The 24832-nt window shown below is 38.6% G+C and overlaps 1 protein-coding gene across 2 annotated transcripts in view; it reads left to right on the forward strand.

Annotated features, from left to right (window-relative positions):
• GLRA3 (glycine receptor alpha 3) overlaps window positions 1-24832 on the forward strand; it is a gene marked incomplete at both ends in the record, with an annotated part of 132614 nt that overhangs the window by 21594 nt on the left and 86188 nt on the right. For both annotated transcript variants that reach the window (XM_081093221.1, XM_081093220.1), the window contains 2 exons: window positions 5335-5462; window positions 15509-15576. In XM_081093221.1, the coding sequence (XP_080949347.1) occupies window positions 5335-5462; window positions 15509-15576 (196 nt within the window). The remainder of the gene's footprint in view (window positions 1-5334; window positions 5463-15508; window positions 15577-24832) is intronic.

Below are 24832 nucleotides of genomic sequence, written 5' to 3' on the forward strand. Positions count from 1 at the left end.
CCTTCAATTGCCATGGTGGAGGTCCGTGGTTGCTGCCTGGCCTGCAACACGGCCCTCCCGCCCTCCGATCGCCATGGTGGGGGGTCCGCGGCTGCTGCCTGGCCTGCGCTCTGGCCCTCCTTACCTCCGATGGCCATGGTGGGGGTCCAGAGTTCCTGCCTGGCCTGCAACAGGGCCCTCCCGCCCTTCGATCGCCATGGCGATCGAGGAACGCAGGCCCTCCAGCCCTTCAATTGCCATGGCGGGGGTCCGTGGTTGCTGCCTGGCCTGCAACAGGGCCCTCCCGCCCTCCGATCACCATGGTGGGAGTCCTGGGTTGCTGCCTGGCCTGCGCCCAGCCCTCCTGCCCTCCGATTGCATGGCGATCAGAGCCGCAGGCCAGCCGGCAAAGGCAACCCCAGCTTTCCCATGGCGATCACCCGCTGGGGGGTGGGGAAAGGCAGCCGTTGCCCACCCCCCAACTCTTGCCTGCGGCCTGGGTTGCCGATCACCATTCTTCAGTCCTTCCCGTTTTGCCTCTCATCATTGCGAGTATGCAAATTAACCGCCATCTTTTTTGACGGTTAACTGCCAATCTTAGTTGGCAGTTAATTTGCATATCTCACTGATTAGCCAATGAAAAAGGTATGGTTCCTACGCCAATTACCATTTTTCTCTTTTATTAGTATAGGATTGGTTGAATGGCCAACCGGATGACTGGACACTCAGCATATTAGACTTTTATTATAAAGGATTTACCATAAAGCATCTATATTTAGTGGTTATTTCAGTCCTCCAAAAGTGGATTTATTTTACCTCTTTGTCTCATTGATGAGGGAGGGAGGGAAGAGAAATGAGAAGGGACTTACCTGTTTTGATGAATTGTGATGTTTGATTTCAATGCTTTAGAAAATTGGTTTTTGCCAGCCTCTCAGCAACTGAAGTCTCTGAACTTCCAAGTAGCATGTCTTTATAAAAAGAATATATAAAATACTTAAATGAAAAAAAATGTTCATTGATGAGAATGTGTTTAAGCCCACATAGTTTCAAAAAAAAAAAAGTTAATAGTAAATTCATACTTGGTACAGCATATAAAAGAAGAGCCAAGTGTGGGAGGCAGGCAAATTATCACAGATTTTGCGATTTTCATAAATAAAAGACTTTTTAAACATTCAAATCTGCTTTTTTCAAAAGTAACTTGCTATAAATATGATGAGTTTTGTTAAAACTAGAAGGTTTAGATAAAAAAATGGACTTGATGGCAAAGTTTCTTATCCAAAATCCATTCTAAATTATCTTACTTTTTTTTTCCCCACAGCTTCCTCCTACTCTGAATTTTAACAACTTAACACACAATACAGTGTACAGATGATGTGTTGTGGAATCATGCACCTAAAACCTATCTAGCATTGTTAACCAGTATCACCCCAATAAATTCAATAAAAAGTAAAAAAAAGAACACAACAAGAAACCATAAAATGAAGTGTTTGAATATGTATGCACAGATGATATGGACTACTTAAACATTACAAAATAGATTCCAGATTGGTCATATATGTATGAATTACTGTGCGTTCTCTTACATCACTGTGGTTCTCTGAAGACTGTCTAGCAGTGATCACTTGGTGCAAATCTCAGACAATACGGTAATAGGAAGAAAGCTCTAGGAGAAATATACCAGAGCAAGGGTTGTAGGTGAGGGAAAGTTTTTCCATATGTACATCCTCCTCCACCCCTTTCAGCAAAAGAAGGGACAGACTATGTAGAAATGCTTTGTAACCAATTAATGAGTCAGTGTTGTTTTGCTGACAATAAGTCATTTTGTGTCAAAATTGTGAATCTTCAGAAATAAACTCAATTGTCCAGAAGCAGTTGGATGGCTCTGTGTGATTGAAGGGAACATAACTAGTAAAGACTATTGGAATAGTTTTCTGCTTAGAATTTCTCATTTTTGATAGGCATCATTCTGCAGAGCTTGGTGGTGAATCCATCTTACAAAACGTGAAGATTTTGCTCGCAGCGATAGAAAGAAGGGAGCTGGCCAATCATTATCTTCACTGTAATCTCACTTCCCAGCTCCAGCTCATGGATGCTTCCCAAGGATTCCCTGTAGAATCCAGATGAATCTAGACAGTCATCTACCCAACTGTGAACACTTTAAAGGTTCAGATTGTGTTCTTAGCACAGTGTTTTGCATGGAATAAATTATATGAGAACTCAAAATGCAATGTTTTCTAAAACTTTATTTGTATAAACCTTGTTTTTATTGTTGACACTATTACAGATTTCCCTAGTTCCCCCTGCCTTTGCCCACCTCCACCCATCCCCCACCTCCCTTCCCTCTGGCCCTCACCACACTATTGTCTGTGTCTATGGGTTATTCATATCTGTTCTTTGGCTAATCTCTTCACCTTAATTTATTGTTTCAACGTTTAACAGATATTTAAATGCATGTTGGTGCATATAAGCATAACCAATGGACTTAAGACACTGGGGGGTAGGGGAGACCAGGGGATTGTTAAGGGCAGGGGGGAAAAAAATAAATGCATGTTGGTGTGATAAAGGATACTTTTATATAATGAAAGCACTATGATTTTGTTTTTAGTGAATGTCATTCAGTTCACAAAAGGCTTATAAAAGTTTCTATATTGTATTTTAAAACTAAATTTACCTCTCTTCATTCCATCACAGTCCAATGTGTATTTCATGTATTCCTCCAACTCAATGATCAAATTATACTTGTAATTTTATTAATTTTAAGTACCATGTCAAAAAGAACCATCATTTCTTTTTTAATATAAATGTGTAATAATTTTTATTTTAGTATTAAAATAAAAAGTAATACTATATTTTACTGTAAAATATATAACATTTATTATAGAAAGTACATAATTTTAATAGATTTTGTGGTATGAGGTGAAATAGCTTGCTCTTCTAAGATTATTTCCTGGTGATGTTTATCTTTTATCCTTGACTATGGTAGTGATAAGAAGGGTTGTGTTTTCTTTCCATAAGCTTATTTTAATTACTAATTGTGTAAACAATGAAAATTTTTATTTTTAGTGGGAAACTATTTCATAAGCATTAAGAGGCTTTATGATAACCTTTAAAAAGTTATTTAATGTTTATTTAACCTTTAAGAAGATTAAATTCATATCATATATATTATCCCTTCTTTTTCAAACTATTACAGACATGATTTCAGACTCTTTGGGAGCAATAATAACAGTTGTTAAATGAATAAATGAATGAGCTTCTGCTTATAAGAGTCTAGTCTCCTATAAAATTAATTTTTATATATTCCCATTGCTGGTGAATCAGTGTCATGATCTTTGCATAATATATTTGGAAACACATTTTTGGCACTAAAAGCCTATTTCACATGGAATTTTAAAAGTACCGATGTTAACCTCATAAATATGGAGACTGATGGTTGCCAGAGGTGAGAGGAGTTGAGGGGCTGGGTAGAAAAGGTGAAGGGATTAGTTAGTACAACTCAGCAGCTACAAAATAATCATTGGGATGTAAAGCACAGCATAGGGAAGATAGTCAATAATACTGTAGTAACTATGCATGGTGTCAGGTGAGTACTAGACTTATCGGGGGATCACTTCATAAATTACATAAATATCTCACCACTACGTGCTATACACCTGAAACTAATATAATGTTGAATGTCAACTGTAATTGAATTATTAAAAACTTTTAAATAGAACCAATTTCAAATCAAATTTCACGAGGGCATGATTATTGTAGTAGCTCAGTTATTGTTTTTGACTATCTCAAAAGAAATGAAGACTAAAAAGATTAATAATACATTATTAACCTTAAAAGGATAAAGAATTCTTGAATCTTACTGAAACAATAATAATCTTGTTTTTGTTATATAATTATTCAAATAATTTGAGATGTTAGAGCAAACCAATAGTGCTTGGGTAATAGGGTTCATTAAGGGGAAACCCAAAGGTAAACTTGTATCCTTTGTTTTAAAAGCAAATATTTACATTATTTATGAAAAATGATATTTAAGTCCTACAAAATAGCATTATGGGAGATAGCTGATACCATGGGAGTAAATACAATTATCCAGAGAGAGAGAAGAGAGGCAGCTCCAGGGTGCCACTGAAGGTTGTGGGTCTTTAAAGCACCAATATAATAAAACAAATATAAAAAGAAGTCTGGGAAGACACTGTTTGAGTGGTGATGTCAGCAAAAACAATGGACTTCTCTAAATTGTGTCCTCCATAACAGCAGTAAGAAAACAATCCAAAAATGTGACAACCAACTTTTTTAGAGCTCTGGCAATTAATCAGAGACTTGCAATAATCCATGAAATAGTTTAATCAAGAAAAACATCTGAATCTTGGTCAGAACAGTGGGAGTTGTTTTATTGTAACTTGCCTTATGCTTGTCCCCCCTTCTCAGGCTTCAAGGGAGCACCAATAGCCAACAATCGCTATAAAAAACAGCCTGGTAGCTACGAGAGGGGGCAGAATGGAGTTTGAACTCCTTTAAAGCCTCATTCTTGAAGGGTTATTATTTGACTTGTGTGGGGTTTTCTGGAAGACCTGACTTTGCACGACTCCTTTTATATGACCTAACTTAGAGAGTACCCATTGTGAAAAGCTTTTTCCTGGGAATGTTTGTCAAAAACATTTAAAGAGGCAGCTTTTTTTGACTTCACAGTTACTGGAGGGTATTAGTGGAGGCAAACAACAGACTAACTAAAAAGCTTAAAAGGAAAAGCCACGGAATAATATGTCCTTAGAGGTTTGGAAAAGTTCCACATATTCCTGGGCAACTAGAGGGTCACACACATGTGAGCATGCCCAGTGTCATAGGCTAAATTTCCAAAGTTCATATGTTGAAGTCCTAACCCCAAATACCTCAGAATGTGACCTTTTTTTGGAGATAATTAAGATAAAATGAGATCATATGGGTGATTTTTTCTTCTTCAATAAAAGCCATAAGAATTTTATTGCAGATGAATTTTTGTATTTTCTTATGGCTTAATCATTAAGGATACTTTTAGCTAAAAACTGCAATTAGAAATGAAACTTGGGTACATGCAAAGTTTGAAAGCCTAATAATTTGTCTCTGTTTCCAGACTCAACAGAAAATAATATCACCTCTGACCTTGGGCTAAAAACTTATGAAACCTTATAATACTAACGGTAAACCTAAAAGACCTTCTTGTCATTATGATCACATTCATTGTATAGTATGTAAAGCTTCCCTTTTGGTTTTCAGAAATATTTTTGTTTATCATATTAATTTTATATTTGTAGGTAACAATTGTTAGGAAGGTGTTTTTTTTTGGTAAAATCTATGGTGTATTTTTTTTCTTATTTTTAGTTTGGTTGCAACAAAGGAAACAAATAGTGCAAGATCTAGAAGTGCTCCAATGTCACCTTCTGACTTTCTGGATAAATTAATGGGGAGGACATCAGGGTATGATGCAAGAATCAGACCCAATTTTAAAGGTAATTGTTCTGCTTTCTACTGTATATTAAATGTGTTTTATTTTTTTAAATAAAAAATATATTATTTCTTGATTTCAGAGAAGACGGGAGAGGGAGAGATAGAAACGTCAATGATGAGAGAGAATCATTGATCGGCACGCCCCCTACTGGGGATCCAGCCCGCAACCCTGGCATATACCCTGACCAGAATTGAACCAGTGACCTCTTAGTTCCTGGAAAGGATGCTCAACCACTGAGCCACTCCTAGCTGGGCATGAAATGTATTTTAAGTGTGATTAAACAAGATACCTTTAAAAATTGATTCCACCAAAAATTCTGAAAATATAAAATATTCTCACTAACTACAATGGAATATTCTCACTAACTGGAATGAAAGCTTCTTGGAGCTGACAATAATGCTCCCATATTTTAAATCTTCCACAGCAGGATTTTCTATATTGTGGAGAATCATATCGTTGTTGAATTTACGTACTGGGGAAGGGTCTGGATAAGTAAAGCCACTGATAACATTTAAAAAATTATTCTACCTACCAAATGTTTTACCTAAATTTATAGGAAAGAATTTTAAGGGGTACCATATTCAAATAAAAATGAAAAATTTCAACATTATGAGGATATTTTACAAAAGCAGTATCCTCCTATGCAAATTTATCTTTAATAATATTACTGCTTATGCTGGCATTGTGTCATTCTCCAAAATAATTCTCTCTCTTTAAAAACAAAAAGAAATCTGATTTCTTCTATCGTCTGTCTCAAACATACTCCCACTCATACCCTTCATCCTTATTTGTTTCCTCTAGATTTAAGGAGAATTGTTTAGATTTGTCCTCTAATCACTCTTGGACATGACATAGTGTCCTGGGTATTCTTTGGGAATGTTTAGGAGCATTTTAATTCTGTAATTGTATTATGGTCTCTTCACAGTCCTCTTTATCCTAAACCATTTCCTTGAATGTGAAGTTATAGGGGTAGGTGGTGTCACAGGTTGCTAGGCAGATACTATTTTGTATGCTTAGTTGTTTGTTTTATTTATGAAAATAGCGAAAACCATGTACCTGACCTTGGCAAACATTAAATTGTCTAAAGATATTAGTGATGAAAAGCAGCAGCTTCTTGCCTCAACAATCCTTATGCACAGTTCTACTTCTTTGAAGTAAACACTCCAAAAGTAAAATTGGTTACTTTCTGGTGAAATATGTCTGATTGCTTTCTGGGACTTTTACAAACAAGGCATTATGAGATGCCTTTGCACTAACTAGACTGCTAATTTAATGCCTCCATTCTTACATTCCACCTTTTCTGTTTCCCCTTTCTGCACAATCATCTCTTTTCTTCTTGCAGGGACAATTATGTTAATTCATCTTAGCTCTCTTTAAGCCCAGAGCATTGAAGAAAAACACTGCATAGTTCAGGAAGGATTGAGTTGATGTGCCTGGGTGCTAAGACAGGTTTAGTCTCTCTCTCTCTCTCTCTCTCTCTCTCTCTCTCTCTCTCTCTCTCTCTCTCTCTCTCTGTAGGGAGATGGTTTTTTGTTGCTTCTCTCTCTGGAAAGGCAAATCTGACAGAGACATCATTGCCCTGGCCAGCGCGCTGCTTTTAGTGAGTGCTGAGTGCTGATGAGGCTTTGGTCTGAGCTCCTCCAGATGCCAAAACAGAGAAGGCTTTAGTTTTGAGTATTGTCATGGAGCCTGTTTTTCCCAATCAAAAAAGTTATTTCCCCTCCTTTTTTTTTTAACTTCTTACAAACAGGAGATGACTAAGTTCTGAGGATCTGATGCACAGCACTGTAACTACAGTTAATAACACTGCATTATATACTTGCAAGTTGCTAAAAGAGGAGATTAAATGTTCTCACTACAAAAAAAAAAAGTAATTTTGTGCTGTGATGGAGCTGTTAGCTAATGCTGTGGTGTAATCATACTGTGATACGGAAGGGAATCAAATCAACACATTGTGTACCTTAAACGTGCACAATATTATAAGTCAATTATCTATATATATAAAAGCCAAAGTGACTGTTAGGACCAAATCACCAGAACGACCGGTCGACCGGTTGCTATGATGTGCACTGACCACCAGAGGGCAGATGCTCAATGTAGGAGCTGCCCCCTGGTGATCAGTGCGCTCCCACAGTCAACCTCCCGTGGTCCCTCCCCCTGGCCGACTGCAATTGGCCCCAACTGGGACTGGGCGAGATGGCCCCAATTGGCCCCGATCACCAGCCAGGCCGAGGGACCCCACCTGTGCACGAATTCATGCACCAGGCCTCTCGTATCTCAATAGAGTTAGAAAAAGAAGACAAAAAGTCAGCACTAGTTAACAGAACCATACTATTTCCAATCACCTTAATAAACTATGTTTGCAAAACTAAAACCAAAAAGTTATTTCCATTCCTTCAAAAATGCTATAGGGCTAAACCCCAGGACTACCACTGCCCTACAGGAATATGGATGGGAGTCAGGGAGCTTTCTGAGACAGGTGCCTGTGGTTTCTCCCTACAGGCCCTTGCAGCTCCTCACTTCCTTTCCTATAGATGACCTTAAGCTTTGTGCCTCCCTGGGTCATTCTTTTTTATTATTAAATTTTTTGGTGTGATAGTGGTAAATAAAATTACATAGGTCTCAAGTATACAATTCTATGATACATTATCTGTATATTGCATTGTGTGCCCACCACCTGAAGTCAGTCTTCTTCTGTCACCATATACTTGTCCCCTTTACCCTTTACTACTCCCCTTCCCCTTCCCTCTGGTAACCACTATAGTACTGTCTATGTCTATGAGTCTCTGTTTGTTGACTTGTCTTGTTTGTTTATTTGTTACTTTCAGTCATATCCCACATATAAGTGAAATCATGCTTTTTCTGTCTGCCTATTTCCACCTAAAAAAAATCTGAAAACATTTATTCACAAAGATATGTGCACTTCTACGTTCACTGCGGCATTATTTATAGTAAACATGATATGGAAGCAACCTAGGTGCCTGTCAATATATCAGATAAAGGAGATGTGGCACATGCATACAATGGAATACTACACAGCCATAAGAAAGGATGGAATACTGCCACTTGTGACAACATGAATGGATGTTGAGAATATCATGCTAAGTGAAATAAGTCAGACAAAAAACAAACAAACTCAAGATCCTTGGGTCATTCTTAGCCCATTAGCTCCCTTCTCCATGTAGTCCTAACCTACATTTATTTTAGGCTTTGCTCTGTTTTCTTCTTCCTTTTATATTTTGTCATTAAACTGAAGATGAATTTCCACCCATTCTCTTTGGTATTAGATGTTTGTTTCATTTTTATTTGGTAATAAAAATTTTATGTCTTCAGAGAGAAAGAAAACTGTTTAATCCTCCTTTTGAAATAGAAGCGTCCAGGAGTCCTTTGGCATTAGAAGCCTATAAAAGTACATCCATAGATGATAAAATATTATTTCACAGACTACTTTACCAGCTTTTTCTGAATTTTATTTCTTTCCTTTGATCCTCTTGTTTGGGCCCTCAGTTGATCTTTGACAACCCTTGAGTCTAATTTGGATCCAGGCAGAAAGTACTCAGTGGGCAATTACCTGATTATGTCTTCCTCCCAAACACTGACTGCATTTTTTTCATTCTATCTCCAGTGACCTTTATCTAGAAATAACATTGTTTGCCTTCCAATGTCTTTGTGGTTTATGTCTTTTCATCTGTAATAGTTCTCTATATTAATCCCTTTCTCCCACATCACAAATTCTGTTTTTAAACAGTCATTTCTGCTAAAACGCATTCTATCCACAGAATGGCATGTGTACCAGTACTCATTTCCTGCCTGTATTTTTTTTTCAGTGAAAGTGTTTACATTTTAACTATTTATATCTACCCAGACACTGTTATTCTTGAATATAATTCACAATTAACTTTTAAAGGCATGTCTTCGACTTGCATTTTTACATGATATATGGTCCTTTTACCAAGGACCATAATAAGCCTTTCTAAATTTGTAGATGTGCACCTGGAATATTCATAGATTTAGATTCTGCTTTCTATATTTTTAGGTTTTCTTTTCTTTTATTTTTATGTATACTTTCTGTAGTAGTTATGTGTGTGTGTGTTTTTCACTTCTAAACACTCTCAAACTAACAGAAGATTTGCAAATATTACACTTAGCTATTTTCCCCCAAAACTCCTTGAAAGTAAGTTGTTGACCTGGTGCCCCAATACTTGAGTGTATCATATAAACGAGAACATTCTTCTAAATAACCACCATCTACCCATCAAAACAAGCAAATTAACGTGGATGTATTGTTACCACCTAATTTGTGGACCCCACTCATATTTTATCAATTCTTTGAATAATGGCTTCATTGCAAATGAAACAATTTGGAAATAAAATTGATCTAGAATAAATCTTGTATTTTATTCATCATTTATCACATTGTCTCCTTTAATCTGAACCTGAAGATTATTCTTTCTATAACTGTCATGATGTAGGCACTTAAAAAATATTATCCCTCTACTGAACAGAATGTACCTCAGTTTGCATTAGTCTAATGTTTTCTCATGAATTGGTTTAGGTACTACATCTTGACAGACATATCACAGAAGTGATGCTATGCTCTTATCAGACGGTGGATCATCTTAATTTTTACTATGACTGGTGGTATTTACTTTAATTGGTTAGGTTGATGCTTGTCAGGATATATCTTTATACATATACATATATCCATAAATACACATATATTCATACAAACACACATATATGCATATTCATATATATTAATTTACATCTTAATATTTACTTCTTTATTTTTTAAATATATTTTTATTAATTTCAGAGAGGAAGGGAGAGGGAGCGAAAGATAGAAACATCAATGATGAGAGAGAATCATTGACCAGCTGCCTCCTGCATGCCCCCTACTGGGGATTGAGACCACAACCCAGGCATGTGTCCTTGACAGGAATCAAACCTGGGACCCTTCAGTCTGCAGGCCGATGCTCTATCCACCAAACCAAACCGGCTGGGGTAATTCTTTATCTACTGAAAACTATGAGTTCACATTGATATTTCCAATCCCATGGGTTTATTCTAGTTTCTGAGTTTCCATATTTTAACTTCCTCATCTGATAGTAAGAAACCTGTCTCCCATTATCCTTCATATAATCCGGATATTGATCAATATGTAATGAATCTCCCTTGTCAGCTGCCATTTCCTCTCCTGCACAGTGCCCTGGGGTCCTGTTCAGTCTCACTCTCCACGCCTGGATGTCCCCATGTGGACACTGTCCTTACCCTTCTCTGGTTCTAATTACCCACACCAGGCTGCATCACTATGGCAACATTCTTCTCACTCACTCTGGCTCCGTCATCCCATGCTATGTAATCCTTCTCCAAGGATGTCCTTCTCATCCTGTGTAGGTTATCACACTCCTGCAGCCAGCCCCAGCATGGGAGCCTTATTTACCCTGCTCAACTGAATGGCTTTAGGACTAAAAAGGGGATAAGGGAAGGGCAAAATGACCTGAATCCTATTTTTCTCACATAATTTTAAAACCTTTTTTAAGTATCTAACAAGTAGTTTATAATCTGGATTTAAAGTAATCAAATATGTGTTTGTTAATTAAAAAATAAAATATCTCTCTTTGTGACATCACTACATAAAATATATATGTATTCAATATAAAAAAAACTCACTAAACATAATTTTTGATAATTCATCTTTTAATTGCATTCTTTGTCTTTAAAAAGGCTGAGGCTTTAATACAGCATTACGTCAAGAATTACTTAGAGTCATTTTAATAACCATTTGGGCTCTTATTTGTCCCTTTGTTTCCTCTTGGTCTGCCCAGTGAACAATTTCTCCAATGTGCATGGCAATAATATAATTGTCTAGGCTTTGCATTGGCCTTTGCCATTTTGCCTTTATCCACCTCTGAACTTAAAAGCCATGTTCTACTTCTTTAAGAAACATCTAGAAGAAAACATACTGCTAAAAACATCTGCATCTAGTGTCATTTGCTTTTCAGGCCAAAGATGGCTAATGTAATGAACAATTTAATAGCACAATTTGCCATATGGATGGTATAGCAGTTATTTGCTCTGTTGCTAAACATAGCAGTGTGTTAGATGAATATTACAGCTTTCACACTGGCATGGAAAAGAAGCAGATTGGTCAAGGACTGCTGAAACAGGTGCTCTCTGTAGTGGCAATAGAAGATTTACAATCTTCTCAGAGCTTCATTCTCTACATAATTTTTGAGTTATACATATCCATAGCTAGGGTAGAAAGACTACTTCAAGATTCCTGCCCTGAACTGACATAGATCAGAGCTTCCAGTGTAGAATACAGTGCTTTATAAACATGATAGTACTATATCCATTTCATTCCCTATAATACCTTTCCACTGTCACTGTTCTTGATCAGAGCCATTCCATTTCCAATCTGTATTATTACAATAAATCCCTAACTATTGTCTCTGTTTCTAAGCTTTTGCTATCCATTCAACCATTCACCATGTTGTCTTGGTTCACCACACTCCCATGATCAAGAATCTGTAATGACTCCCTCATGTGCATTAAGTCAGCATCAAATACCTTGGTGTCACACTGAAAAGGTTCCATGACCTGGGGCAAAGCTATTTTAAGAACAATGGTTTTTATTTCCAAATTGTTTCATACTCAAGTATGTTTTAAAATAAAATGATTTCTATACAAGTGAAACATCTATATATCAATACAGATGTATATATCTTTCAAGTGAGTCTCTGCTCTATTTTTAAAATTTGGAATTAAGGTTTGGTGCCTGAATCCACTCACCTTTCTTTCTGCTGAAGAAGAGACTATTGTATAGAATAAAACCCTAATATGCAAATCGGCCAAATGGAAGAACAACTGGTCACTATGATGTGCATTGACCACCAGGGGGCAGATGCTCAATGAAGGAGTAGCTCCCTGGTGGTCAGTGCACTCCCACAGGGGGAGCGTCGCTCAGCCAGAAGCTGGGCTTGCCAGTGGGCTCATGACTGGTGAGTGCAGCAGCAGTGGATAGAGTCTCTCCCACCTCCACACGGGGAGTGGGCCTAAGCCAGCAGGCAGACATCCCCTTAGGGGTCCTGGACTGGAAGAGGGTGCAGGCTGGGATGAGCCCCTCCCTCCCCCCAGTGCAAGAATGGGGACCAAATAGCATTTATGTATGCTCTAATAACCAGGTGATGAACACATCTGGTAACTGATGGATTAAACAATAAAGCTCAGGCCTGATATCACTGTGATTTGCTTTACTACCACATGAAATTTAGATTTGGAAACAAAGCCGACTTTCTGCTTTTAAAAAGAGCATTTTGCATCTGATTGAAGGCATGTTGGAGGAGCAAGGGTTGGAATCCTTCATATGTTAATCATTAAGTTCCCAAATAATAGTGAAAGCCTCGATTAGTCACTTCTTTGATCATTACTCGTCTGTGGATACATGTTATTTTCCTTATTGTATTTATTGGCTTTACTATTCAAGCCTTGGGTCAATGTGAGATACCAGCTTCACATTTTAAGGAGGATACAAGTATATCAGAGGAATCCTCTTAACATAGGACTTAATACCACTGCTTTCACTCTCAGTGCCAAATGGGTAATGTGATATCTATGAATCAGATAGCACAGTATATGGAAGCAAGTGGTAGTCAATAATTTAATGATTTATATTCATTTCTACCCTGCTAGAAGATAATTTCTCCGTGTCCTCTTCAATTTGGTGTGCACAGGTTTTATGTATTTAGTAAAAGGATGAATAAATGGGTCTGACAAAATAAAATTCTTGGCTTTATGATGAATATTAAATCAGGCACTTACAGGGGCCTTCTAGAATGGTGGAGTGAGTATCTTTGTAAATTCACTTCTCCAAAAAAAGCAACAAGCCCTAGTCCATATGGCTCAGTGGATAGAGCGTCTGCCCTCAGACTGAAGGGTCCCAGGTTCAGTTCTGGTCAAGGGCAGGTACCTTGGTTGCAGATTCAATCTACTCATGGTCCCAATCAGGGCATGTGCAGGAGGCAACCAATAGTTTCTTATTGATGTTTCTCTCTTTTTGTCTTTCCCCCTCCCTTCCACTCTCTCTAAAAATCAATGGAAAACTATCCTCAGGTGAGAATAAACAATAACAACAAAAAAGCAACCAAAACAGTGGCAAGACTGTCATAATTAACCTTTAGAACTCTCAAAGTTAACTAAAAGCCTGAAACACTATGAAGATGCTAATGAAAGAAAAGCTGATGAGTTTCTCCTAAGGACAAAGGGCATTTAAATATGGCCCCGCTCCCCAGGTTCCCAGTAGCCTTGAATACCAGCCACATCTCCACCACAGAAGCTATAAAACCCAGCAGCCTGGCAGCTCTTAGAGGGCAGACCAGATCTGGAGCTCCACAGGAAGGCCATACCCAGAACTATGTTAGTGTTGGACCTTCTGGCTCTTATTCAAGAGTCCCATTCAGAGGGCTTGTCGTTGTTATTTTATTTTACCGGGGAACTCCCTCAGTGGGAAAATTCTATCATCAGGGCATTTGTGGCAAACGATCACAGGAAATCACAAGTTGGGCAAACAAGAGCTTGAACAAAAATTTTAGGAGATTTGGGAAATGAAATGCCCATAGGCAGCTTTGAAAAGTTCTGATATGTTCTTGTGGCTCTAGAGGCTACTCACATGTGTAGGGCTGGATGTGTTCCCAGAAAAGTTCTAGGAGGACCCCAGGCTCTCACCTTTGGCTGACCTGAGACCCTGTGCAAGCAGGAAGTGAAGGGTAAAGCATGAACATCAGAGACATGCCTCCAAACAAACACAAAGTCCCTTGGCAAAGGGTGGGAGACTTATTCATTGAGGAAATCTCGGATGACTCATTTGTTGACCAGGAAACTCACGGAGCAGTAAACTCATTGGCTGCACATTCTAGGGGAATACAGACTTTACAGTATTAGTCCAGGTAAGTCATTAAACAAGAAACAGCAATAAGAAACACCAGCCCTGGCTGGTGTGGCTCAGTTATTTCGGTGTCCTCCATTCATGGAAAGGTTGCAGGTTCAATTCTGGTTAGGGCACAGCCCTCGGTAGGGGGCGTTCAGTAGGCAACAGATTAATGTTTTGATGTCTTGCTCTCACATTGATATTTCTCTCTCTAAAACTCAATTTTAAAAATATTTTATAAAAAAGTAAAAGAGCCCTGGCTGGCTTGGTTCAGTGGATAGAGCGTCAGCCTGCAGACTGAAGGGTCCCAGGTTCGATTCCAGCTGAGGGAACATGCCTGGGTTGCGGGCTCAATCCCCAGTGGGGGGTGTGCAGGAGGCAGTGGATCAATGATTCTCTCATCATTGATGTTTCTATCTCTCTTTCATTCTCCCTTCCTCTCTGAAATCAATAAAGAAATATATATACCCCCTCAACCCCCGCCTTCCCTCATAGGCTGGACAGTCTGTTCGATGCTTCTAAGACTCTGGTTCTATTTTTGTTCATCAATTTATGTTGTTCATTATAATCCACAAATGAGTGAGATCATGTGATATTTAGCATGCATATGAGCATAACCAGTGGACAGAGACAGGGGAGGTGGGGAGGGCATGTGCTGGGGGGTGAGGGTGGTCCGGAAGAGGTGACTGGGGGGGGGGGAAGGAGACTTATCTAATACTTTAAACAATAAAGAATTTGAATAAAAACTGTGTGACATGCAAAGAAACAGGAAAATATGGTCCATACATGTGGGAAAACATCAGTAGAAACTCCGCTTTAGAGGCTCAGATGTTGGACTTACTAAATATGCAGAGCCTTTAGAGATGTCTGCATCATGGAGACAGACCAAAAGAGGTTAACAACGGACCAGCATCAGTGTTCAAGGGAGACCAGGAACTGTGATTTGTGATCCAGATTATTTCACAGAATGATTGCCTTCAATCTGAAGCATCTGTGTGTATACATATATTAAAAATATTCTTTTATTAAAAAAAACTATTAATGAGAAGCATGAAATTATTTGAAAATATTTTGGATAAGTACCTAAATAGTCCTTATGTTGTAATCTCTGTTTTCAGGTCCTCCAGTTAATGTCACATGCAACATATTCATAAACAGCTTTGGCTCTATTGCTGAGACAACCATGGTAGGCATGTTTCCTTTGTAATAACTTTCATACCAAAGTAATTGATAGTCACATTAATGGCAATTTTTCTGCTAATGTTATTTAATTTAAAGCCAAAATTAACATAATGAGATTTTAAAGGATAAAATTAATGGTGTAATTAAATTGTAATCAACTGCAAGTAAAAATGTTTCATTTAGAGATGGTATATTGTATAATAAGTGTAAGTGAAAAGGAGATTGGTTTTTCACACTTCAGGAATTAAGTACCAAATCTCAAATAAAAATAAAATTCTATCATGTGACTTATTTATTTCTTTATAATGCTTTTTAGTAACCAGATATAAGCATAGCAATAAACAATTCATGTTTAATTATTTTATATACTTATAAATGTATTCATAATTTTGTTTTAAGTATTCTATTTGATTATTTTTTTCAAATAAGTATAGTATTGTCTCCAACATCATAAATACTTTGCAAACAATAGTGTATGCTTTAACGAAACTTGCTGAATAAAGACTTCATTACCATGTAATTGAGAGCATTTTACATAATTATTAAAGTAAAAAATATATTATTATAGGACAGATTTATTCTGTTTTGAATTTCATAACTTTCTCTAGAGATCATGTAGCTCTTCTTTGTCTTGTAGCCTTTACTGTGCACTTTAGCTAAAATAAAATGCAGACATAGGCACATGAATCACTGCATATCTATAAAAGTGTCTAGCAGGCAACTTTTTAAAATTGAAAGTATGTATGGTGGTTCTTAAATTACCTAGAATTATACTCCATCTCTAAATTTAACAAGTATAATTTGCATTAATTTTCAAAGTTGATTTTAGCTAAAATAGGATATGAAATACTTCAAGATTTATTAGCTTCCAAAACCATTAAGTAGAGAATTATGCTCATACTCACGTTCTATATCTCAGAATGATTTGATAGCGAATTTCTAAGGAAAAGTAATCTAATATACAAATGATTTTGTGGGGGAGTGGAGTGTGTGTGCGTGTGTGTGCGTGTGTGTGCGTGTGTGTAGAGGATCTCTCTCAACAGGGAGAGACTGTTCAGGCACCATCTAGACAAATGGTCTTTTCATCATGTATGTAATATATAGCCATTTAGCAGCATCTCTGTGGTTTTATTTAAACATTAAAAGCATCAGCGGAAAAAAAAAACTGACTTCACATATTTGGGAATTATATAGAATTATTTTAACTATAGTATATAATTAACATTAATGTGAGTGTCTGTGTTTGTGCAAACACAGAGAACATGCACGTATTTGCTTGTATAAGCACCATGTATTTCTGGTGCAATTCTGACCCTAAAGTGGCTGTAGTTCTGTTTCAGACCCCTGGAATTTGGTTGAATATCTGGCCAATTTATATCCTGCAATTGTACATAACCACTCCAAATCATCCTTATATATAAAAAGCCAGGGACCATCATGACCGAAACAACTGGACGGACTACTGAACAGCCGGCTGCGTGGGGCAACCAGGCCGCGAGGGGGGTGGGGGGCAGTGAGGGATGACCAAATGACCGAACAGCAGGCTGCATGAGGTGATCAGGCCAGCTGGGGGGCCAGTGAGGGGCAACCAGGCTGGGGGGGGAGTTGGGGGCAATCAGGCAGGCAGGGGGGCAGATAGGGGCAATCAGGCAGGCAGGCAGATGAGCAGTTAGGAGCCAGCAGTCCAGGATTGTGAGAAGGATTTCTGAGGGGTCCTGGATTGGAGAGGGTGCAGGCTGGGCTGAGGGGACCGAATTTTATGTACCAGGTCTCTAGTAGTAAAGATAAAGGAATCTCTGCTGGCTTTTTTTTTTCTATATAGACTCTCCAAATTGTATTTCTAGCCCTGGCAACTTTCTCATTTTAATTGCTACTATATACACTGTACAATCCTGAAAACCTGGAAAACATGTTTATGCTTCCTCTTTTGCAAGATCATTTCCACAAAATACTTTTGATGGCAATAGTCAGAAAGGTTTACAGCCTTACTTATCCTTGTGGTGTGGAGGAAGGGAGTTAGAAACAAGAGGAGACATAGCCAGATTTCCTTATTAAATCTGAAAGATTCTCAGATTCCTGAGGGCCTCTGCTTTTTATGACATATACATGAGTCTACCACCAAATGGTTATAAGCTAAGTGATTGTAACAGACAATCTATAGATGACTACACCAGCTAAATTTCTTACCTTTAATCATTTTGGACAGATTTCCTTTATAGAATAGTACCATACATAAAGCTTGATACTGTTCTATACATTCTCACAGTGACCCTCACACAGTTTTATTTCTTCCCTTCTTTAGTGTAGAAATTCCTTCCAGCCTTACATATTCCATCATAATGGATTTTCTTTGAAATAATTTTTAGACTCTATTATTCTCCTTTTCAGAGTCCCAAGCAGCATCAGTGAACATTAATCAAATACTCCGGAGGTTAATTATTATAAAATAAACTAAGAATTATAAAATTGAGATGTCCACATTGGTATCTTTCTTTTTAGTCTTCCAAACCCCAGATTCAATCATTGTAAAATATTTTAATGGCATCAGATAGATTAGCTACAATATGGTGTCCCTCTTTATAGGAATAGAGAAAATTTGAACTTGTTATTTTATTTCTATCTTAAGAATCATAAAATATTTTGCTACCACTTGATCAAATTAATGTAATTTAATCTTAGTTCCCACCATCACAGCTCTACAAACTAAACTTTATGCCATTGTTTTATTTGCATAATATTGCTTAATTTTTATAAGCATATCAATATATTTTTAAACATTCTCATTTCTTAGGCAAATGTAGTTTACTTTTTATAATACAATAAACTAATTCATTTAAGATAGCATATTAAAATTAAGAGGAAAGAATTTTAAATTACCTATAATCTTTAATGAATAACTTTATATCTGAGAACTTATATCTCAAATAGAACTAAATAATTCTCCCAATTTACATATATCTGCCTAACAAAGTTCTTAACTGTTTTTAATGTTTTTATTGACCAAATATATTAAGCTCCCTCTGATGATCTAGTCTCCATTATATTTCTCCCCATTTTAAAATCCAGCTTTAGTCCCATTTGAGGTAATTATTTGATTCTTGAGAAAGTTTCTCTAGTAGATATTTTTTATTCTAGCCATTTTCTAAAAACTAAGTAATTTTAAAAATTAAGAAATTCAAATTTGAACATATTTTGTATCTTTTTGCACCAAAATTTTCAAATGTTTATGTGCATTTTTAATAGTATAAACTCAAATTTTTTAACTGTTAAACTCATCCTTTCCCAATATTTCTCTAACTTATTATAGTGCCAAATATTCTCACTTTGAGTACAGTTTTATTATTCTCAACATATTGTCATCAAATTTTTTCTATAGCCGAAACCGGTTTGGCTCAGTGGATAGAGCGTCGGCCTGCGGACTGAAAGGTCCCAGGTTCGATTCCGGTCAAGGGCATGTACCTTGGTTGCGGGCACATCCCCAGTAGGAGATGTGCAGGAGGCAGCTGATCGATGTTTCTAACTCTCTATCTCTTTCCCTTCCTCTCTGTAAAAAAATCAATAAAATATATATGAAAAAAATTTTCTATAAGTATTATGGGAACTCTAGACTTCCCTGTTTCCCTCACATTTGAGTTGTGTGTCATTGTATATAATGAGCTTCTCTAAGGCCTTACTCAGCCTCCATTATTCCAAGTTTACATTCTTCTTAAGCAGAAAATGGTTTAACAGCTATTGGAAACCATAGTTCTTAAAAAATTTAAATAAAGCTGGTTTACCATCATTGGGGTCATTTTCTTTCCTGTTGATGACAGAGGCGTGTCTATTTTGTCTTTTAAACCTGCGGAGACCAAAAGAACTCAGGAGTGTTTGTATTGCTTCTATGAAGGGAAGCTTAAGATCTCCACATTAAGTGACACTTACTAGTAAGTGAAAAACACTCCTGCAAACCTGTGATGAATTGTGGATAAGGCTTATATGCCAGGATGAAAACATTTGTAAGTTGCATTTAAAAAACAACAACAAAACACCTCATATATGTGTATGTAGTACTTTGGGTGTGTATATATAGCAGTATTGAAAAATGGATAAATTGGCTGAATCTTCTATCTTCAGAAAACAGATGGCTCTCCATCTTGTTACCAATAAAATTAGAGATTGCTCTGCTATGTGCTTTAAGTCAATATTTTCTCATTGAACCATTACTTTTCACCAGTTCCCTTAGAATAATGTACTTTTCTAAAATAAAAAAAAAAAACAATAAAAAAACAGGTGAGCTATTTTGGTATGAGTGTTTTAGGTGCCTGTATATAGCAATGTGTGGTGGGGTTGGGTGAGAGTATCTTGAGGGTCTGTTTGAGCTCATAGAATTGCTCAAACTCTACAGTGTTTCAATTTTCCACACAAATGATAGGTGCATATATGATGATGACAAGCTTTTTTTATAATGCTACTTTATTTGGTAGTGTTAGGATAACATTTAATTCCTTGTACTGATTTATCAAATAGACTCCATTGACATTCTATAATTTTAATCCAATTTACCTTCAAGTTCTATCTTAAAAAATACTTTGTTTAAATACATGGGCATTTTATTTAATTTTTTTGTAATTATAGGCTCCATAGAGCAGCAATCCACTCTGATATGTTCATCACTAAACATTAACAACAAGGAGAATTCTCAGAACAAAGTTGCTCTTAAGTATATATTGTGAAATACTCAAACACACACATGCATATCCTGGCTAACAAAGAATATTTTTTCCAAAAAGAGAACTTTGCTATTGTGTCCTTGACACAAGTGGATAAACTCTATTTTTCCTGCTTTGTCATATGGTCTGTTTTTGCAGTTCTGAGTCCTCGTCACTAACTTAAATTGGTGCTACAGTCTCTAAAATATGAGCTAAGTATCTAATTGTACGATCTTATGAGTATTGCTAATATTGCCCAGATGGATTTGGCTTTTTAATTCAAATCTTCACATGTAATTTTATAATCTTTCCTCAAAAAGTGTTTGCTCTTTTAGCTATATTGATAGAGAGATAAATTCATTAAAAGCACTAAAATTTTGTATGGATAGTTCTCTAAGATAAGAAATTAGAACTCCTATTATATAGTGCTTATGATCTTTGAAGAATAATGTTTAAAAATAAAATATTATGATGCAATTATTTCAGGTATCAACTAGATTTTACAGTAATGGCTTTTTTTTTTCATGATAATTGAAAGGAAATGTGTGTAATTTAAAGGGAAGTCCATCTTTTCTGTCCTTTTGTAACCTTTCCCCAAAATAAGTTGGTCCATTGTATCTATTACCATTGAGTTTAAGTTCTTGTAAAAGTGCATTCATTTTATGAGTGCCATAATAGTGTTCAGGGACTATTCCTGTGTAATTTATATTTCTAGATTTAAACATGTTAATGTAGCAAATGATGAGATAGATGCTATTCCACTTCCTTTTAGAATAGCCTGAAAGCATCCTGCTATCCTTTTAATAGTAAGATTATGTCTGTTAAGATCTTTGCCCCACTGTCTTATTCTTCTTACTTTGAGTAATAGGTAAAGCCTAGCCAAATATAACGATGACATTGGTCTGGAAGATTTTTTAATTTCAAGCATGAGTAACTGGCGACTGGCTGTCTGAATGTGTTCTGAACTATCCTTATAAGCATGAATCAGAAACAGGGCATATTTATGGGAAAGGTTGCAGAAAGACAGGTATGCATGAAGGTTACACATCCTGGTGACCCCATCAAAAAGGTGAATAAATCTCAGCCTGGTGCCGTCGTCCCCGGGGCCATCTTTTTAATCTCTGGCTCTCAAAAAGAAACTCTGCAGATCCTGTTCACACAGGTGCAATTTCTTATCAAGCATATCACAAAGAATAAAATTGTTTACTTGTGCTGCGGTGTCATGGTGTCATTAAAACAAACAAGATGTGTAAAAGCATATTTCCAGTTCTATGGGGGGAAAGTGCCGAAGAGAAATGGATGCTGATGACAACAGGAAGAAAAGTGTCTGGGGAGGAGGGAGTTGTCAGGCACATATTTCTGTATCTTCTCTTCTTTATTGGACCATGTGTCTATGTAGAGTTTTCTTTCATTCTAGCTAAGTCAATTGAAAGGTTAATTGTATTTTGTTTAGGTATTTGAAACATTTGAGTTGGAAAACAATGAGGAAGATTATAGGGCTGATTATAGTGTCAAACACATGTCACTTAGTGTAACCCTCCTCTTTCTACCTTCTGTAAAGCTAGTGTATAATGCCAAGTGATTGTTATCTGCACGTGGTCCTCTCAAGAGGAAGACAGGATATAGCATTCACTGTTGCCAGATCAATTAAGCATGTTTGTTGGCCACCTACCATGACACAGATGTGATCTGATGATTGTGAATGGTTCCTAGCAATGGTGCTCATCTTCATGGAATATATCATCCTACACCTTTTCCTCTGAGAATTTGCTTTTCTGAAAGAATGCACTCCAAAATGTAATTTCAAGCTCTACCGAGAAAATGGGCAGCGAGATGGGGAATTGTGTTTTGTAAGATGATTGGCATTAGTCATAATTTGTTCCTTACTCATGGATTTAACACGTCAATTAGTGTTAAGTACGAGGCAATCAATTAAAATTGCAAATAGCTCTTCAGCTGTGATGCTGAATCTCTGACTGATAAATGAGTGAACATTAACACCAGTTAGAGGACGCGTTTCTGTGGCTGCGATAAAACTAGCAGCCTATCTACAAAACAAGCCACCCTAACCATGCTTCAGATGCGCTCAAACAAGCCAGATTGACAGGGATCTGGGCTGTGCCACAAGTGCCCTGTCAAATAGAACAGTTGCAGGCAAAAGAGTTAAGCAGTCCTGCTGCTTAGGCATTCAGTTAGAAAATGGAAAATTCCTATTTGACATATATATATATATATTTTTTAGAGGCCCAGTGCACAAAATTTGTGCACGGGGGTGGGGGCAGTCCTTCAGCCCAGCCCGCACCGTCTCCAACCCAGGACCCCTGTGGGATTGGGCCTAAACTGGCAGTCGGTCATCCCTCTCGCAACCCGGGACCACTGGCTCCTAAATGCTCACCTGCCTGCCTGCCTGCCTGATGCCCCTAACTGTTCCCCTGCCTGCCTGATCACCCCTAACCACCTCTGCCTGCCTGCCTGGTCACCCCTAACTGCCCTCCCCTGCTGGCCTAATTGCCCCTAACTGCCTCTGCCTGTGCCCTTGCCACTGTGGCTTTGTCCAGAAGGAGGTCCAGAAGGATGTCCAGAAGATGCCTGGTCTAATTAGCATATTACCCTTTTATTAGTATATCCTATCTAATAAAAGAGAAACATGGTAATTAGCCGTATGTCCACTACCCTTCCCATTGGCTAATCAGGGCCATATGCAAATTAACTGCCAGCCAAGATGGCGGCTGGAAGCCAGGCAGCTTGAAGCGAACATGAGGCTTGCTTGCTTCAGTGATGGAGGACTCCAACGTTCCCTGCCTGCCTCTGCCGGCCTCTGAGCTTGCAGTTTGAAACATTGTTATAAATATAGAACCTAAACAAACCCCAGAAACCTGCTTTCAGCCAGCTGGGATCTCAGAGCTGGAGTTGAAACAGTGTTTCAATTATAGAACCCAAACAAACCAGATACCTGCTTTCAGCAGCGGAGGCCTCAGAGCTGGAGCCAAGCTTCTGAGCTAAAGCTGGCCCAGAATAAAAAAGAAAAAAAACAAAAAAAGGAGCGGTTGGGAGCTTCCGTCACCCACCAGCCTGAAAACAGCCCTCAGCCCTTCACCCAGACTGGCCAGGCACCCCAGTGGGGACCCCCACTCAGAAGGGTGTGTGACCAGCTGCAAACAGCCATCAGCCCCTCACCCAGGCTGGCCAGGCACCCAAGAGGGACCCCCACCCTGGTCCAGGACACCCTTCAGGGCAAACCAGCTGGCTGCCACCCGTGCACCAGGCCTCTATCCTATATAGTAAAAGGGTAATATGCCTTCCAGCACCGGGATCAGCGGAGCTGCGAGGCCTCCCGGCACTGATATCAGTGTGACAGGGGGCAGCGCCCAAACCCCCTGATCGCCCTGCGGCTCTGGGTGTGACAGGGGGTGGGGCCACAACCTCCCTATCGGCCCTGCTCTGTTCGTGACAGGGGAAGGCACCCCAATCCCCTGATCAGCCCTGCTCTGTGCCTGATGGGGGGAGATCCCTAACCCCCTGATCGCCCTGCGGCTCTGTGTGTGACAGGGTGCAGCACCCCAACCCCCTGATTGGCCCTGCTCTGTGGGTGATAGAGGGCGGCGCCCCAACCGCCCCCTACGGGTCCTGCTCTGTGTGTGACGTGGTAGAGCCATTACCTCCCCATCAGCCCTGCCCTGAGTGTGACAGGGTGCGGCACCCCAACCCCCTGATGGGCCCTGCTCTGTGTGTGACAGGGGGCAGTGCCCCAACCCCCTGATTGGCCCTGCTCTGTGCGTGACAGGGGGTGGCGCCGCAACCTCCCCATTGACCCTGCCTTGAGTGTGACAGGGGGCAGTGCCCCAACCCCCCAATCAACCCTGCTCTGAGCGTGACTGAGGGTGGCATCGCAACCTCTCGATCCGCCCTGCTCTGTGCATGGCAGGGGGCGGCACCCCAACTCCCCAATTGGCCCTGCTCTGAGCCCGACCAAGGGCTGCACCTAGGGATTGGGCCTGCCCTCCGCCACCTGGGAGCAGGCCTAAGCCAGCAGGTTGTTATCTCCTGAGGGGTCCCAGACTGTGAGAGGACAGAGGCCGGGCTGAGGGACCCCCCCTCCTCCCCGAGTGCACAAATTTTTGTGCACCGGGCCTCTAATATATATATATATATATATATATATATATATATATATATATATATATATATATACTAGTATACATATATATGTGTGTGTGTGTGTGTGTGTGTGTGTGTGTGTGTGTGTATGTGTGTGTTTAGTACTTCAAGTTTAGTACTTTTTGTTTTAAAAATATAAGAAAGATGGTTTTTCTCTTGATCTCATCAAGGAGGCTTGAGAACAAACTATTTGCTTTATGGGAGAGTATGAGGAAACCGACTTATTAGCACGTATGTATTACTATAATCTACACCGTCTTCTTAAAACTCTCCTTAGGACTTTCTTGGACTATTGCCAGCACTCCAGAGACTAGCTAAAGCCCAAGGCAAATAATCCTGCCACAAAGGTCTCTTTAGGTTTAATTAACAAAAATCAGCTTATAACATATATCAACATTAAGCAGATAAACTGCA

This window comes from Myotis nattereri, assembly GCF_964212035.1.
Source record: "Myotis nattereri genome assembly, chromosome: 5".
Taxonomy (NCBI): Eukaryota; Metazoa; Chordata; class Mammalia; order Chiroptera; family Vespertilionidae; genus Myotis; species Myotis nattereri.